This window comes from Piliocolobus tephrosceles, chromosome 1 (genome assembly GCF_002776525.5).
Source record: "Piliocolobus tephrosceles isolate RC106 chromosome 1, ASM277652v3, whole genome shotgun sequence".
Classification (NCBI taxonomy): domain Eukaryota; kingdom Metazoa; phylum Chordata; class Mammalia; order Primates; family Cercopithecidae; genus Piliocolobus; species Piliocolobus tephrosceles.
In genome coordinates, this window is record NC_045434.1 from 198,180,165 (window position 1) to 198,198,743 (window position 18,579).

At 45.1% G+C, this 18,579-nt stretch overlaps 1 protein-coding gene across 3 annotated transcripts in view; it reads right to left on the reverse strand.

The window, feature by feature from the left end:
* Positions 1–17,978, reverse strand: part of RCAN3 (RCAN family member 3) — a 38,369-nt gene extending 20,391 nt beyond the window's left edge. Inside the window, exons 1-2 of one of the 3 annotated variants that reach the window (XM_023219638.3) lie at positions 17,867–17,978; positions 5,931–6,178 (exon numbers count right to left, since the gene is read on the reverse strand). In XM_023219638.3, the coding sequence (XP_023075406.1) occupies positions 5,931–6,125 (195 nt within the window). In that variant the 5' untranslated portion in view covers positions 6,126–6,178; positions 17,867–17,978. Of the gene's footprint in view, positions 1–5,930; positions 6,179–17,164; positions 17,433–17,866 lie in introns of those variants that run through there. The other 2 variants (XM_023219637.3, XM_023219635.3) reach the window with 2 other exon arrangements.
* Positions 17,979–18,579: the final 601 nt, after the last annotated feature.

The window sequence follows — 18,579 nt, forward strand, 5'->3', positions numbered from 1 at the left end:
AAATATATTACAATATTTCATGGTCAGGCATGGTGACTTGCTTCAATCCAGGAGGCGGAGGTTGCAGTGAGCCGAGATCGCACCACTGCACTCCCTCCTAGGCAACAGAGTGAGACTCCGTCTAAAGAAAAAAAATATATATATATATGTGTGTGTGTGTGTGTGTGTGTGTATATATTTGAAATAATATAGACTGACATACCTTTATATATATGTGTGTGTGTGTATACATATTTGCATAAATATATGTGTGTATATATATTTAGGGATTTTTAAAATATCTATAGATATTTCAATTTCCAAATGTTTACTGTTACAAAGACAGTTGATTTTGTGCACTGAACCCATATCCTACAATCTTCCTAAATTCACTTATTCGCTCTAACAGCTTTTACATAGATTCCTTTCTAAAGAGACAAATCACATCGACTTCAAATACAGATAATTTAAAATCCCAGCACTTTGGGAGGCCGAAGTGGGCGGATCACCTGAGGTCAAGAGTTCCAGACCAGTCTGGCCAACATGGTGAAGCCCCATCTCCACTAAAAATACAAAAAATTAGCCAGGCGCAGTGGCAGGCACCTGTAATCCCAGCTACTTGGGAGCCTGAGGTAGGAGAATCGTTTGAACCCAGGAGGTGAAGGTTGCAGTGAGCTGAGATCGCACCATTGCACTCCAGCCTGGGCAACAGAGTGAGATTCCATCTCAAAAAAAAAAAAAAAAGTGTGTGTACATACACACAGAGTATCAAGCTAAATCAGAATAAATGCTGATATTTGACCACATTTGACCAACAAATATAGCAATTTCATACGGTTAAACCTATTAAAGGTTACAGATTTCATGGAAAATGGGAAACCTGAGTTCAGGATGATGGTTATCTCTGGGAGGAGACACAGGGGATTCAACTGTATTAGTAAAATTTCATTTGCTAAATTGGGTGGGCACGTGGGTGTTTTTTATATTAGTCTTTATCCTTTTTGCATAACCTAAAATTTGCCTTTTTTATTTTGAGAGCCTGGGACAGCACCTTACATAAGAGGAATAACCACAACCAAACTTGGAAGCTTTACCTGTGCCTAACCTGGGCTCCTTGGAGAAGCAGAGGCAAGGCAAGGCAAAGGCACACACACTGTTGGTTTCGGGAAGCAACCCCATGAGACAAGAGTGGAGGCCTGGGAACGGTGGCACTGGGAAGGAGGGCAAGCCCATTCTCTGTCCTTCCAGGTCATGTTTTCAAGCTTGTCCCCTCTGTGGGCAACTGGGGCTTGATCTGCTGGGGAGCCAGTAAGAACCCACCTGAGAATTGCCGGATTCAGTGTCAGAACACTGGGCAACATAGCAAGATCTTGTCTCTTAAAAAAAAAAAAAAAAAATCAGGCCAGGCACAGTGGCTCATGCCCGTAATATCAGCACTTTGGGAGGCTGAGATGGGCAGATCACTTGAAGTCGGGAGTTTGAGACCAGCTTGGCCAACATGGAGAAACTGTCTCTACTAAAAATACAAAAATTAGCTGGGTGTGGTGGCATGTACCTGTAGTCCCAGCATTTTGGGAGGCCAAGGCAGAAAAATCATCTGAAGTCAGGAGTTTCAGACCAGCCTGGTCAACAGGTGAAACCCTGTCTTCACTAAAAATACAAAAAAATTAGCCGAGCATGGTGGTAGATGCCTGTAATCCTAGCTACGTGGGAGGCTGAGGTGGGAGGATCACTTGAATCCAGGAGGCAGAGGTTGCAGTGAGTTGAGACTGCACCACTGCGCTCCAGCCTGGGTGACAGAGTGAGACTCCATCTCAAAAATAATAATAATAAATAAATAAACAAAAATGAAAACTTAGCCAATGTGCTGGTGCATGCCTGTAGTCCCAGCTACTTGAGAGGCTGAGGAAGGAGGATTGGTTGAGCCCAGGAGGTCAAGGCTGCAGTGACCTATGATCACACCACCACATTTCAGCCTGGGTGACAGAGCAAGATCCTGTCGCTTTTTAAAAAGACAGAGAAAAAAAAAAAACTGGCGTTAAAAACAAACAAGCAAATACAATCACTTTGGGACAAATCCAATCTGTCAAAGAAAAATGAAGCACTAAGCCTGCTGCACCCCTGATGGAGTGACTGACTAGCACAGCACATGCATGAAATTAACAACCCTATAGCTGAGAAATACACATTCAAAGGTAAGTCCCTTTCTCCACCTATTTTTCTTACAGTTTATTTTCCTATGATTTATTATCCCCCCAACACTATTAAGAAATACTGATAAAAACATAGAGCCAAACCTAACAATCTAGAGCAAAGATTTACCTTTACATGATAATAGCACCTGTGTTATTTACTTTATTGTTTGGAAGAATGTAAAAGCTTACTCCAACAGTTAGAAGCTTATGAAGACAAAAACTTTTTCAAGTTAGGAAAAAAAAATTTTTTTTATAGAGATGGGGTCTTGCTATGTTGGCCAGGCTGGTCTCGAACTCCTGGGTTCAAGCAATCCACCTGCCTCAGCCTCCCAAAGTGCTGGGACTATGGCTGTGAGCCACTGCACCCAGCCAGAAATTATTTTTTGAAATTAAAGTGTTTCATTGCAATCAGGATTATTCTGCCTATAATTCAACAAAAGCAACTGTTTTATTTTTTGCACATTCATAGATAACCTGAATAAGCAGGTGATTTCAGGAGAAACTACAACAAAATAAGACACTGATAGAAGAAAAATGTAAAGGAAACATTTGATTCTGCCCATATTTTTAAAAATATTTAATAGAAACGGGGTCTCACTATGTTGCCCAGGCTGGTCTCAAACTCCTGGCCTCAAGCAATCCTCTTGCCTTGGCCTCCCAAAGTGCTGGAATTACAAGCATAAGCCATCATGCCTGGCCTTGATTCTGTCCATATTTTATATCCAATTGATGATCTATAGACAACTATAATAAAAACATTTTATATTTAGTCATTTCAGATATTACTGTTAAAGTTATTCAATACAATTTACTAGGAAGTCCACTGAACTGCTGTTATTAGAATTTCTGCTGGGATGATATCCAGTATAAATTTAGGTTAGATATAATCCCCAAATGGTTTAAAAACTGAACTGAAACCCAACAAGGACTCACCCTTTTTGCAGGTTAAAAATTTCCCAGGCTACAGTTAAAAAGAAAAGGTAGAAATAGAAAAGATTGTGAGGTTTCTTGAGAGAATTCCTACGTATATAATTTTAACATAAATTGGCAATTCATCTGGTTTTTTACAACAAACAACAAGGTTAACTTATTTATAACATAAAAACTTAGAGCTCTTAGAAAGCATGAGAAAACTCAAAAGGATGATTTCAAAATGTCTAAATTATGACTGGACTTGGGAGAGCAAACAGCGTTTGTAAATGAAACAACCCCGAAAGACACAAAGCTGGTGACCGCAGCCCCTTCCCTGCTCCACTTCCGGGTGGGTCATCTCCAGGTGGGTGCACTCCGAGAGCTCCCTGCTCTGCCCTCTTCTCCCATCGCTCCACCATCCACGTGCTGCGGGCTCAGCTTCCCGACATGGAGTTCTGATGGCCGCTCTGTGCTCAGAAAACCTCCGACCGTCTCCCACAAAAGGGCAAGCTCTGGGTTGTGCTGGGCGGCCCCATACTTACTCTTCTGGCCCGATTTTTCTGACTCTGGCCACGTATCAGCTATGTGCTAAGCACACAGAATGGCTCGCTACTCCCGAAATGGCCCACACTCTCCCGATTCAGCTCTTTTCTCATTTTGTTCCCTGTGGCCAAAATTCCCTTTCCCTTCCCTGCTAAAATCCTACCCAGCTCTCACAGCCCTTCTCCAATGCCACCTCCCTGTGAGATCTTTTATTCCAACTGGCTGTGATCCTTCCTCCTTTCTTACCTCAATACACTTTCTAAATTATTATTACTTTTTTATTTTATGGAGACAGGGTCTCACTGTATTGCCCAGGCTGGTCATGGACCCCTGGGCTCAAGTGATCTGCCCGCTATAGCCTCCCAAAATGCTGGGATTACAGGCACGAGCCACCGTGCCTGGCCCTATACTTTCAAGTGTTCAAGTGTTTCTTTCTTTTTTTTTTTTTTTTTTTGAGACTGTTGCCCAGGCTGGGGTGCAGTGGCGTGATCTTGGCTCACTGCAACCTCCGCTTTCCAGGTTCAAGCAATTCTCCTGTCTCAGCCTCCAGAGTAGCTGGGATTACAGGCACCTGCCAACACACCCAGATAATTTTTTTTTTTTTTTTTGAGATGGAGTCTCACTCTGTCGCCCAGGCTGGAGTGCAGTGGTGCGATCTCGGCTCACTGCAAGCTCTGCCTCCCGGGTTCACGCCATTCTCCTGCCTCAGCCTCCTGAATAGCTGGGACTACAGGTGCCCGCCACCTTGCCCGGCTAGTTTTTCATATTTTTTGGTAGAGACGGGGTTTCACCGTGTTAGCCAGAATGGTCTCGATCTCCTGACCTCGTGATCCGCCTGTCTCAGCCTCCCAAAGTGCTGGGATTACAGGCTTGAGCCACCGCGCCCAGCCAATTTTGATATTTTTAGTAGAGACGGGGTTTCAGCATGTTGGTCAGGCTGGTCTAGAACTCCCGACCTTGTGATCCACCTGTCTTGGCCTCCCAAAGTACTTGGACTACAGGCGTGAGCGACCATGCCCGGCCACTTTCAAGTGTTTCTAAAGGCACTAAGATTCCATTTGATATCATAATTACTTGTCATCCCTGCTGCCTGGCCTTGATTTTGCCACAGGGCTGGACACCATGAGACAGAAGCTGCATGACTCACACTCTATCCCCTGAAGCAACTGGCACCAGTGCCTGGCACATTGTAGGCACTCAAGTATGTCCTGAGTTAAATGGTATCGAAGTTCTGCTCCAAGAAAGTCACTGGAAGGGAAATATTTTGGGTGCATCGGCTGAAAACTAAAGGGCCAGCGATAGCGTTTTGAGAAAAAGCCTCAGAACATGGAAAACACATCCCGGTGGCAGAGCTATTTTACTTTTGTGGGACTAAGACCTATAGCCTTTTGTGAGGTCATGAGGGGGAAAAACAAAATACACACACACACACACACACACACACAACTCTCTTTCTAGGTAAATAATAAATGAACTAAAGGAATCTTTAAAATAAACTCAATCATTTTCCCCAGTTATAGAAACTAATACAAGAAACGTGAACAATTTTATTACGACAAAATCATAAATAGTCCTAATAGGTTTTAGGTAAATCAGCCCCAGGAAAAAGCTGAATTCCTTCTTTTGTGAACGCACTCCCAAGTAACAGGAAGCCCGGCTAAAGACCTCCAGGTTTTCTTTAATTATAGTCTCCGAAAATGAGTAAGTGAATAAATAAGTAAATGGATTGAATAAGACTTGACTCAGAGTTCACTAAATGCCAGTGCTTCTCAAAGTGTCTATGGAGAAGGACTGGTTTTGAAACATTTCCTATCTGCTGCAGACTGACACTCTTCTAAAAATACAATAAAAATTCTGCGGCAACATCTATAAGTGGACATACACTTTCTTTTTTTTTTTTGAGACGGAGTCTCGCTCTGTCCCCCAGGCTTAAGAGCAGTGGCATGGTCTTGGCTCACTGCAACCTCTGCCTCCCAGGTTCAAGTGATTCTCCTGCCTCAGCCCTGCGAGTAGCTGGGATTACAGGTGTGCACCATCACACCTGGCTAGTTTCTGCATTTTTAGTAGAGACAGGGCTTCTACATGTTGCCCAGGCTCGTCTCGAACTCCTGACCTCAGGTGATCTGCCCGCCTCAGCCTCCCAAACTGCTGGGATTACAGGTGTGAGCCAATGCGCCTGGCCTAAAAGTGGACATACATTTTCTATACTTAATTTGTCAGGGACCAGTCATGCTCTGTCTCCCCAAATCCACACACATTCAACATGCTACAAATGCAGGGAAAGGGAGGATAGATGCCTACCTTCTGCTCTCGTGCCTCAAACACTGCTTCATGGACGCTGCAAGCAAAAAGTGAGGTAGGCAGATCACTTAAATCCATCATCTCATCCAAATCATCTTCATTTTCACCAAAAATCATCTCTTCTTCCTCTTCTTGGTCAGTGCTACACAGATCTGACTGGCTATCATTCCAAGACTTCATAGTGTCCCTCAGCATTATCCTCCAAAGTGGGCCTTTTCCGTCTGTATAGTCCTAGGATCAGGCACCCACTGTTAATAAAAAGAAAACGCAGAGGTAAAAACTCTGAAGGCCAAATAATGTTCCAATCAATCAATGTCTCCAGGTTGCAATTCATCAAATGAAGGAATCTTATTTAGAAAGCTAAATCAGTATTTAAATCAAAGCATTTCAGTCCTCATAAGTGAATTCTAGATACGCTAATTTGATTTGCTTAGCATATTTTATGTAACATATTTCACTGGCAATGATTTATTAAGAAAAAAAGGCAAAACATTTTCTAGTGAACTTATGGAAAAAAGGGTAATATAAAATGAGATCATATCAATATGTACTCCAGTTTATAAGCAGTAGAAAGAAAAATGTGAACCAGAAGAGCCTCCACATATTTGTTTGGGGTTTTCCATCTACAACAGTGTAACTGGCACAGCCAAATACAACCCACACTAATTCTCTCACCATCTGCACCCTGAAATATGGTCTGTGATGAGCTGACTGTACCTCTCCTAACCAATTTGTTCTTTTTGAATACACTTGAAAGAATTAAGTTACACAGAATCAAAAGCTGTCTATAAATCAGTCTTTGTTAATATCTGAAATATTTGCAGTAGGCAAAATTTAACACAGAAAATCAAAAAGAGAGCCAGGTGCAGTGGCTCACACCTATAATCCCAGCACTTTTTTTTTTTTTTTTTTGAGATGGAGTCGTGTTGTGCTGCCCAGGCTGGAGTGCAGTGGCTCGATCTCGGTTTACTGCAACCTCTGCTTCCTGGGTTCAAGCGATTTTCATGCCTCAGCCTCCACTACAGGCGTGTACCACCACACCTGGCTAATTTTTTATATTTTTTGGTAGAGATGGGATTTCACCATGTTGGCCAGGCTGGTCTCCAACTCCTGACCTCAGGTGATCTGCAGACCTCGGCCTCCCAAAGTGCTGGGATTATGGGTGAGAGCCATCACACCTGGCCAATCCCAGCACTTTGGGAGGCTGAGGCAGTGATCAAAGGATCACTTGAGCTCAGGAGTTCAAGACCAGCCTGGCAACATAGTGAGACCTTGCCTCTACAAAAAATTTAAAAAAATAAAAAGATGTCATTTTTCTGAACTTTTTTTGAGATGGAGTCTTGTTCTGTCGCCCAGGCCGGAGTGCAGTGGCGCAATCTTGGCTCACTGCAAGCTCCGTCTCCTGGGTTCACACCATTCTCCTGCCTCAGCCTCCCAAGTAGTTGGGACTACAGGCACCTGCCACCACACCCAGCTAATTTTTTGTATTTTCAGTAGAGACAGGGTTTCACTGTGTTAGCCAGGATGGTCTCCATCTCCAGACCTCGTGATCCGCCCGCCTTGGCCTCCCAAAGTGCTGGGATTACAAGCATGAGCCACTGCGCCCAGCCCCTTTTTCTGAACTTTAAAAAATAACCAATTTTAAGGCAAATGTCTGAAGCTGACAGTGTCCCTGAGTGGAATAACAGGACAGAATCTGTCTCTCATAGACTGTTTCTGTGCATGTCTGCCTCTTCCAATGAATTGCACATCACATCCACTGAGCAGACAGTCTTGGACATGACACATTTCAAGATGTAGGGGCAGAATTTGAGAAATAAGTAGCAGGCACAGACAAACTAAGTGATTATGATTACTACCTCAATACCACCTGATTTGTGAGTTTTCACTTTTACTTCAAAGAACAGAAGGTCACAAATACATTGCTTATACACAGTACAATACAGAATGGCAATTATAGAATAAAAATAGTGAGGGTTTTTGGTATTCTATAATACTAATCAAGACTACTTCTAAGAAGTAAAATCTCTACCCATTTGTGTACACATTTTCTGAGCGCCTACTGCTTGGTGTTGGGGAGTGAAGAAAACATGGTTCCTACCCTCAAGTCACTCCCAGCAAAGCCAGCATTTCTCCTCCTCAACAACGGTAAGCACCCGTTCTCCTACAGAACTTTGTTCCATCAGCTGTCAGCTGTACTTAATTTTTTTTTTTTTTTTTTGAGACAGAATTTTATCCTGCCACCCAGGCTGGAGTGCAGTAGTGCGATCTTGGCTTACTGCAACCTCTGCCTCCCAGGTTCAAGCCATTCTCCTGCCTCAGCCTCCCAAGTAGCTGGGACTACAGGCATGCACCACCACGCCCGGCTAATTTTTGTATTTTTAGTAGAGACGGGGTTTTGTCATGTTGGCCAGGCTGGTCTCGAACTCCTGACCTTAAGTTATTGGCCCACCTCGGCCTCCCAAACTGTCAGCTATACTTTCAATTCCTCCTTCTCCACTTGTTCCTCTTCCTCAGCAAACATATGTGTTCCCGCAAGCCCTACCATCCGGATTCTACCCTCCCTTCACACTGGCCCTAATTCTCCTTCACCTTCCTACCAGCTCCTGGGAAATGTGATATCTTCTTGCCGCGCTCCCTCTGCTCTAGTCACTCCTGAATTAGGTGCAGTTTGGCCTCCGCACTACCTTTTGGCTGCAGCTGCCCTCCTCGTGGACGGCAACGGCTTCCCAACAGGCATCCCACATTTTACCATACGTCACTGTATCACACAGAACTGCATTTTTTCCAAAGTGAAGGCTTATGACAACCCTGCATTAAGCAAGTCTATCAGTGCCATTTTCAAACAGGATGTGCTCACTTCATGTTTGACATATTCTGGTAATTCTCACAGTATTTCAGACCTTTTCATTATTATTGTATCTGTTAATGTTGATCTGTGGTCAGTGATCTTTGATGTTACCATTGTAATTGTTTTGGGGCACCATGAACTGCACCCATATAAGACGGCAAACTTAATCAATACATGTTGTGGGTGTTCTTAATCAATGAATACATGCAGGTGTCCTTAACCAATACATGTTGTGGGTGTTTTGTTTTGAGACAGAGTCTCACTCTGTCCCCAGGCTGGGGTGCAATGGGGTAATCTTGGCTCACTGCAACCTCCACCTCCTGGGTTCAAGAGATTCTCCTGCCTCAGCCTCCTGAGTAGCTGGGGCTACAGGTGTACGCCACCACACCCAGCTAATTTTTTGTATTTTTAATAGAGATAGGGTTTTACCATGTTGGCCAGGATGGCCTCGATCTCTTGACCTTGTGATCTGCCCACCTCGGCTCCCAAAGTGCTGGGATTACAGGCATGAGCCACGGTACCTGGCTATGAGTGTTCTTAATCAGTATGTGTTGTGGGTGTTCTAACTGCTCCACTGACTGGGGCCATTCCCCCGACTCTCTCCCTCTCCTCGGGCCTCCCTACTCCCTGAGACACGACAATACTGAAATTAGGCCAACTGATAACCCTTCAATGGCCTCTAAGTGCTCAAGTGAAAGAAGCTTCGTGAGTCTCTCACTTCAAATCAAAAGTCAGCAATGATTAAGCCTACTGAGGAAGATTCATCCGGAGACGCTGAAAGCTAAGTCTCTTGCACCAATCAGTCAAGTTGTGAATGCAAAGGAAAAGTTCCCAAAGGATATTGAAAGTGCTACTCCAGTGAACACACAAATGTTAAAAAGGCAAAAACAGCCTTATTGCTGATATGGAAAGTCTGAGTGGTCTAGATAGAAGATCAAACCAGCCACAACATTCCCTTAAACCAAAGTCTAATCCAGAGCAAGGCCTAACTCTCTTCACTTCTATGAAGGCTGAGAGAGCTGAGGAAGCCGCAGAAGAAAAGTCTGAAGCTAGCAGAGGTTGATTTATGAGGCTGAAGGAAAGAAACTGTCTCTATAACATAGAAGTGCAAGGCGAAGCAGCAAGTGCTGATGTGGAAGCTGCAGCAAGTTCTCCAGCAGATCTAGCTAAGGTCACTGATGAAGGTGGCCACACTTAACAGATTTTCAATATAGACCAAATAGCCTTCTATTGGAAGAAGATTCATCTAGGACTTTCATAGCTAGAAGTCAATGCCTGGCTTCAAAGCCTCGAAGAACAGGCTGACTCTTTTGTTAGGGGCTAACACAGCTGGTGACTATAAGTTAAAGCCAATGCTCATTCACCATTCTAAAAATCCTACAGCCCTTAAGAACTGTGCTAAATCTACACTGCCTCTGCTCTATGAACGGAACAATACAGCCTGGATGACCGCACATCTGTTAACAATATGGTTTCCTGTATGTTTTAAGCCCATTCTTGAGACCTACTGCTAAGAAAAAAAAAGAGAGATTCCTTTCAAAATATTACTGCTCGTTGACAATGCGCTTGGTCACCCAGGAGCTCTGACAGAAATACACAGGGAGATTTCTTTTCATGTCTGCTAACACAATATCCATTCTGCGGCCCATGGATCAAGGAGTAACTCTGACTTTCAAGTCTTACTATTTTAAGAAGTACATTTCGTAAGTATACAGCTGCCAGAGACGGCAATTCCTCAGATGGATCTGGGCAAAGTAAATGGAAAACTTTCTGGAAAGAAGTCACCATTTTAGATGCCATTCAGAACATTCGTGATTTATGGGAGGAGGTCAAAATTGCAACATCAACAAGCGTTGGGAAGAAGTTGATTTCAACCCTCATGGATGACTCTGAGGTGTTCAAGACATCAGAGGAGAAAATAACTGCAGATGTGGTGGAAATACCAAGAGAACTAGAATTAGAAGTGGAGCCCAAAGATGTGACTGAATTCCTGCAATCTCAAACAAAACTTGAATGGATGGGAGTTGGCTTCCTGTGAATGAGCAAAGAAGGTGGTCTCCTGAGATAAAATCTACTCCTGGGGAAGATATTGTAAACATCATTGAAATGGCAACAAAGGATTTACAATATTCCATAAACTTAGTTGATAAAGCAATGGCAGAGATCAGAGGATTGGCTGCAAATTTGAAAGAACTTCTATTGTAGGTAAAATGCTATCAAACAGCATCATACACTACAGAGAAATCTGTCACGAAATGCTGTTGTCTTATTTTAATAATTGCCACAGCCACCCCAAACTACAGCATCACCACCCTGATCAGTTAGCAGCCATCAACCTCAAGGCAAGACCTTCCACGAACAAAAAGATTACGACTCAGTCGTCAGCATTATTTTTTGAGATGGGGGTCTAACTCTGTTGCCCAGACTCTAGTGCAGTGGCGTAATCATGGTTCACTGTAGCCTTGACCTTCCCAGGCTCAGGTGATCCTCCCACCTCAGTCTCCCAAGTAGCTGGAACTACAAGCACACACCATCATGCCCGGTTAATTTTTGTATTCTTTGTAGAGATGGGGTTTTGCCATGTTGCCCAGGTTGGTCTCGAACTGGTGAGCTCAAGTGATTCACTCACCTCAGCTTCCTAAAGTACTGGGACTATAGGTGTGAGCCACCACACCAGCCAATTGTTAGCATTTTTCAGCAACAAAGTATTTTTTAAATGAAGGTATATACATTTTTTAAAGACATATGCTATTGCACACTTAATAGACTATAGTATAGTGTAAACAAGACTTTTATATGCACTGGGAAACCAAAATTCGTGTGTCCGGCTTTATTACAACGATCTGTAACAAAACCCATGACATCCCCGAACAAGCCTGTAGTTGAAACCCAGTGTCAAGTCTCAGCCTATATCTGTAGCACATGACCGGCCTGCCTATTCCACTCATTCTTGGACCTTCCTGTGTCCCTGCCTTCTGGGTCTTGGCTCTTCCTGGTCCTTCTTTCTCACCAACTCTATCTTTTTTACTGCCTCCTCTTTCTCCACATCCTCATCCTCTTTTCCTCATCTTCCTCTCCTGGGTGATTTTATCCACACTGGAGTATTTAGCTGCCTAACCACCAGAGGTTCTCAACTAAGTTCCTGCCTCCCTGTGGTTCACACACACCTGTGTCAATACTGGCTCTCATTTCATGCAACGACCTTAAGAGAGGATGAATGTCACCAAAGTTGGGAGTGAAGCCAGAGCAGAACCTTGAGCAATAAGGAGGATAGGTAATTTGGAAAAGCACCATGTCCCCAAGAGACTGTGATCTGCCTGTTGGTCTTTCCTGCCTACACACCCTGAAAATCACTGATTTATATAGCTACGTTCAAATTTATATACCAGGATTCACTCTCTCTCCTGAGTTCTAGTCTTGTATTTTTCAATTTCTTTCTTTCTTTTTTTTTTTTTTTTTTTGGAAAGGGGTTTTCTTTTCGTCTTTGTTGTCCAGGCTGGAGTGCAGTGGCACGATCTTGGCTCACTGGCAACCTCTGCCTCCAGGTTTCAAGCAATTCTCCTGCCTCAGTCTCCCGAGTAGCTGGGACTACAGGCACGTGCCACCACACCCGGCTTTTTGTATTTTTAGCAGAGATGGGGTCTCATCATGTTGGGCAGGCTGGTCTTAAACTCCTGATGTCAGGTGATCCACCCTCCTCGGACTCCCAAAGTGCTGGGATTACAGGCGTGAGCCACCACACCCAGCCGTATTTTTCACTTTCTATTGAATATATCTATCTGGGTGGCCCACAGGTACAACAACTGTTTTTAACTTACTCATTTATTGTGCCAGAAATCTCCAATCGGGAAAGGGGCCCTGGGGGAGCAGGGCAGGGAGTGATACTGTATCTCACTGTGGCTATTAGTCTTTTCTTCAAGACAAAGTTAGCAGGTGGACTTAGCTCTTACAGTGCTTGGTTCATTTTTCTGTTATACACACTTATGTTGTGATTATTTGTTTACAAATCACTCCTAGCTACAAGACTGTATCTGTGAAGCCCCAGGCCCTGGCACAGTTTCCCGCTCACAGTGTATGCTTAATAAGGGAGGCTGAATAAAAGCAGGTAGCATTGTGGTGACCCCACTGATATGTCAGCACAGACACAGGTAAATTGAATTTTGCATGGGATTACAGATAGCTTCCCAAAGGAGGCGATGGTGAGACTTCAAGGATGAACAGAATTTCAGGAGGAAAAGAATGGGGAGTATTCCATGCAAAGCCAGCAGGACGTGAACAAAGGCAGGAAGACAATAGGACCCTCATGTTCACGTGATCCGGCATGGCTAAGGTGCAAGGTGTTTGGTGGGGGTGGCATGAGACAGTCGGAAAGGCAGGTATGGGCCAGGTTGCCAAGAAAGTAGGGTTACAGAGTTTTGACATAAAAACCATGTCACTATCAGCATGCCATTGTGGGTTTTTAGGCAGGGAAATGATAAAACCAAAGCAATTTACTTTTAGTATCTCTAAAGGCGGGCTGTCTTGGTGTCTTATCTCTTAGAGGCACTAATGTTTCTATCCTATTCCCAACCCATTAAAAAGACGCAAAGAAAATACTGTGCCTGGGTTTTTGGAGGCTGACAAGTTGAGAAGCTTGGCTGACTAGATTTTGAAATTTGAGAAAGTCAACCTATTCTTGATAAGATTTTTTTTAAGTTCCCTCGTCTAACCCATAAAAAGATTTTAAAAAACAGAACACAGGAAACAATCCTTCACCTGACTTAAAAAAAAAAAAATTCTTAGAATGTCACACCTTCATTTCCTGTTTTCTACCTTCAATTTTGAATACCTTTTTTTTTTTTTTTTTTGATATAACTTCAAACAGAAGTTATAAGAATAGCACGAGGAACTTGGGTACGCTGTATCCTTTACCCAGAGTCACTAATTCCTTCTGTTTTGTCCATCTGCTTTATCTTTCTCTATTTTTATAGACGTGCATTTTCCTGAGACATTGAAAGATGGAACATACCCCTTTTACTTCCAAATACTTCAGTGTATAAGAACAAGATAATTTTCTTACATAACCCATAAGATATTTATCAAAAATAGGAACTTTAACATGGATATAATACTATTATCTAATACATAATTTGTCAAATGCATAATCTGGATTCAAATTTTGTCAGTTATCCTAATAACGTCTTAGCTATTTTCCTTCCTTTTTTTTAGATTATTGTCAAATTATTTGTCTTTTGTCCCAAGATATCTATATTTCTTTCTTTTTTCTTTTTTTAGAGACAGGGTCTCTGTCACCCAGGCTAGAGTGCAGTGGTATGATTACCGCTCCGCTCCAACCATCAGAAGACTCAACTGTTCCTCAGTTTACCAATCCAGGGAACTTCTGACTGGCCCAGCAGAGCGGGCTGAACCAATATCCTCCAGCTCCTGTAAGCAAAAGTCTGTGCTAAGCCAGGTTTCCCATCATCTCCAGCACAACTGTAACTGCGGCTGGCTTCTGGCAAATTGTTTCTTCATGGAAATATCAAATGAGTGGAAAAACTCCAAGTAGCATGACCATCTGGTCTGCCACAACAAGCCTGTGATAAAAGTCACCTATCAAGGCAAAATGTCAAGCACATGGCATGGATCTTGCATTTTCTGTTCTGATCAGGAAAAGGCAAATTCTTTCTCCTCCAGGATTAAAATAATAATTTTTCAAATTAATAAGCTTCCCAACTTGGTGAACATTTCAATATCTTAGCTAGAAGCACTTTTTACTTTGTGTGTGTGTTAAAAATGCTAGCAAGCAATACTGGAAGCAAACAAGTGCTCCATTATCAGCTCTACAAGCATCCTGCTGAATAACCTTGGGAAAAATCACTTGGCTTTTCCGTATTTATAAAATGAACAAAATAAAATACATAAAATGTATAAAATATATAAAATAAACACAGGTGCTTTGGGCTACTAAGTTCCTTTTATAAACTTCTAAATTATAAATTTCAACTAAGTTAAAAAACAAAACGAAACACCTGGACTGGTGTGGTGGCTCATGCCTGTAATCCCAGCACTTCGGGAGGTGGAGGCAGGCGGGCTGCCAGAGCTCCAGCGTTCAAGACCAGCCCGGGCAACATGGCAAAACCCCGTCTCTGCAAAAAAATACATGGTGCACACCTGTAGTCCCAGCCATTCAGGAGGCTGCGGTGGGAGGACTACTTCAGCCTGGGAGGCCAAGGCTGCAGTGAGCTGTGTTTGCACCACTGCACTCCGGCCTGGGCAACAGAAGGAGAACTTATCTCAAAAAAAAGAAAAGAAAAAGAAAACAAAAACAACAATGAAAAGCCACTTAGGACCATCAATGGGAAGTTCCAAACGGCTATCACAAAGCCCTACCTTCTATTCTCTACTCATTTACCACTTACAGGCAGAACTGTACTATTTTTTAGTAGCTGTGTGTAAGAAAAATTTGGTGCGACGGTAAAGTAAAACAGGTGAAGATCTGATTTTTGTATTTTTTATGCTTCAGTGACCCATGTCCTGTTTTCACAGATAACCTAGAATTAGCCCTGTTAAAATTGAGGTTCCACTCCACCAGGAATTTGTTAGCAAGAGACAGATAGAAATAAACAACAACAACAACCAGCCTACAAAACACATGAAAACAACAGGCTTTAAAGAATAACTGAAGTTGAGATATATAAGACTGATGCTATTTGTTGTGCTGTGTGTAATTCCTTTCCCCTGGATAGAACTTCTACATTCTAGGGAGAAAGTGGAGACTGCTGTCCTACCTCCACCTTCTGTGGTTTTTTTTTTTCTAAGTAACAAATGGTGTTGAACTTCAGAGCTTCCATTATTTCACAGGCTTCAGGCTAATGGATTTCCGGTTCACGCTATTTTTCATGTTTTAAGTCCTTCAACCAACAACTCTAACACCATACAAAATCTGATCTTGTCTGTTACCTAATGTTCACGTTTGAAACCTTTACAAACGTTATATTTCAACAGCAGGAAAAATCTTGTTTCCTAGAAAAGCACTGAAATCTGTTTCCAGGCTAAGAAAAAAGGTCTAGGCCGGGCGCGGTGGCTCATGCCTGTAATCCCAGCACTTTGGGAGGCAGAGGTGGACGGAAGGCTTGGGCCCAGGAGTTCAAGAACAGCCGGGCAACATGGTGAGACCCAATCTCTACAAAAAATTAGCCGGCACCTGCAGTCCCAGCTACTCGGGACGCTGAGAGGTGGGAGGATCGCTTGATCCTGGCAAGTTGAGGCTGCAGTGAGTTGTGTCTGCATCACTGCACTCCAGCCTGGGTGACAGAGCCAGGCCTATGCCTCAAAAAGAAGGAAAGGACAGGACAGGACAGGACAAGAAAAGAGAAAAGAAAAGAAAAGGAAAAAGGCAAGGCTTGCCAATGCAGTAAAATGTAAAGCTGATGACCTGGCTAACAAAGAGACTCAGTTTTCAGGCTTTTCACAGTCTTTCTGCATGGAAAGCCCATTTCTAGAAGATCAATTTAAATCCCCACCAAAAAGAACACATTTGTGTGATGCATATCTAGCTGCTGAATTACGTGTTTACAGAGCTTAAGATATTGAACTAAAGCCAATGAAACAGTCTTAGAACAAATTACTTTACATCGTATGTAATCACAGCTACCGATAAATCAATTGCTTCTTTTGCCAAACAGTACATCAGAGACTTCTATGAAAAGTTCAAATAAATGTGGTGTACTCAGTGGCTTCCAACAAGTGGAAGCAAGTATTTTTGGCTTTCAGCACTACAGGAAAACATCACTTTAAATAATCCTTGTTTGTATCTGAAACACGGATCTGGATTGCTTCCTACACCAGAATCCTAATCTCTAAAGGAGATGATCAGATTTTGCACGGAAGCTAGACGAATCAACCTGGAACAGATCACTCCTGCCCTACCTGTCCAGGCGGCGGACAGAAGCAGACAGACAAGTTTCAAGAAGTTAGGGAGTCACTGATGCGATAGTGGTCCACGCACCGTGGAGGCAGCGGGGCAAGGGAGAAAGACAGGGGGCTTCCACCTTCCAGGCGCCCATGCACCGCTCCTGCCTTCAGAGGCAGGCTGGGCCTGTCGGCTTTTCAAAAAGTCAAACACTTGGTGGGAGAAAATGGTTGGTGGAGAAGACAAAACACTTTTGTTTTGTTTTCCAAGACACCACCCTCGAGGCTGCCAGACTAGACCCAGCGCGCGAGAAGGGTGCGGCGGGAGGCGACGTCGCTGCGACGACCCAGCATCTCTGGGTCCCGCGGCTCGGGGCTCCCACCCCTCCCGGGCTTCTGGGGCTGGGTTCTTCCTTTTTTTTTATTTTTAACTTTTCACGGCCCCCGCCCCCGCCCCGCGCCCCACCCCCGCCCCGCGCTGGGTGCAAACCTGCTGGAGAGGGCGGGCGCCAAGGAGCCTCACCTGCACGCCCCGCCGCCGCAGGACCCGAGCCGGGAGGGCAGCGGACGAGCCCTGGCGGTCCGACGGGTCTGCGGGGAGCCGGGCGCCGCGAGCTGCGGGGCCTCCGAGAGCCTGGCAGGCGGCAGGCGGGGCCGAGGGCAAAGCCAGGAGCCGCGGGCAGCAGCAGCCTCGCCGCCACGCCCTCGACGCCGGAGAGAGCGGCCGCCTAGGCGCGGACTAGGGCGGTGTCCCGGCTGAGCTAGGCTGCCGGCGCCGCGCGCGCTCCCGGGTCCCTGCGCGCGCCCGCCTCGTCTTCGCCTGTTCTGGCAGGGCGCGCGCACGGCGGCGCAGGCGCCGGAGGCCGGGCCGGGTGGGGGGCGCGCAGGAGCGCGCGGGGGCCGGGGTGGGGGTGTCTCGCCGCGCGCGCGCGCGCGCCCTTCTTCCGCTCCTCCGGGTCCTTGGTCTCCAGCCTGTAGGGGGCTTGGGCTGTAGCGCTGGGGCGGGGGCTTTAGATCCCCCCAAAACAGGACCTCTGGCGACCTTCTCGTTTTCCACCGGGAGCGGAGAGAGCCGATCTCCTTTTCCTGCTAGCCCCGTAGGACAGTCTCCGGAGCAGCTCATAGGAATATGACGAACGTTTACTCAGGGCTGGTTACTATGTACACTGCGCCCCGCGCGCGGAGAGTTTACCTCGGTTCACCTCCCGGCAACCGGCAGCCCGGATATTATCAGATGCGGGGGACTTCCCGGCGCCTCATTGCCCGAGGAGAGGCGGCCTCAAGTACCTGAGCTGGAGCTAGCACCAGGTGTGGGACGGCACAGGCTGGGGCCCGCCCTGGCGGGTACAACCCTCTTCCCCTTCCCCACACCACCCCCTCCCCTCCCCTCCTCCCCACTCGTGCTCTTCTTCCTCCTCCCGCTCTCCCTCCTCCTCTTACTCCTCTTCACCCTATGCCCTATCTACCGTTGTCGTACAATTCACATGTTTAATGCTTTCTTTTTCGTGTAAAAACCCTTCCATGCAGTCTTGCTCGCTTGTCTCCGACGCCCTAGGAGACCATGGGACATGATTACAACTATTAGACAAAGGGAAGAGCCCGGGTCTAAACTGTTCAGCGCGTTTCAGTGGTAGAACCGAGGCTTACATTGGCAAGTATTATTATTACCAATAACAACTATGATGACAAAGCTCCTGAGCACAACTTGGAAGGCAGCTGGTGTCTCCTCCCTTAGCCGGCAGAGAGGGAAGCAGGATCACAGAGCAGGGAAAATAACTGGACTCAGCTCCCACCTGCAAAGACCCGCAGCCGCGCGGTGGTGCGCACCCATAGTCCCAGCAACTCAGGAGGATGAGGCGGGAGGATCGGTTGAGGCCAGGAGTCTGAGACCAGCCTGGACAACAT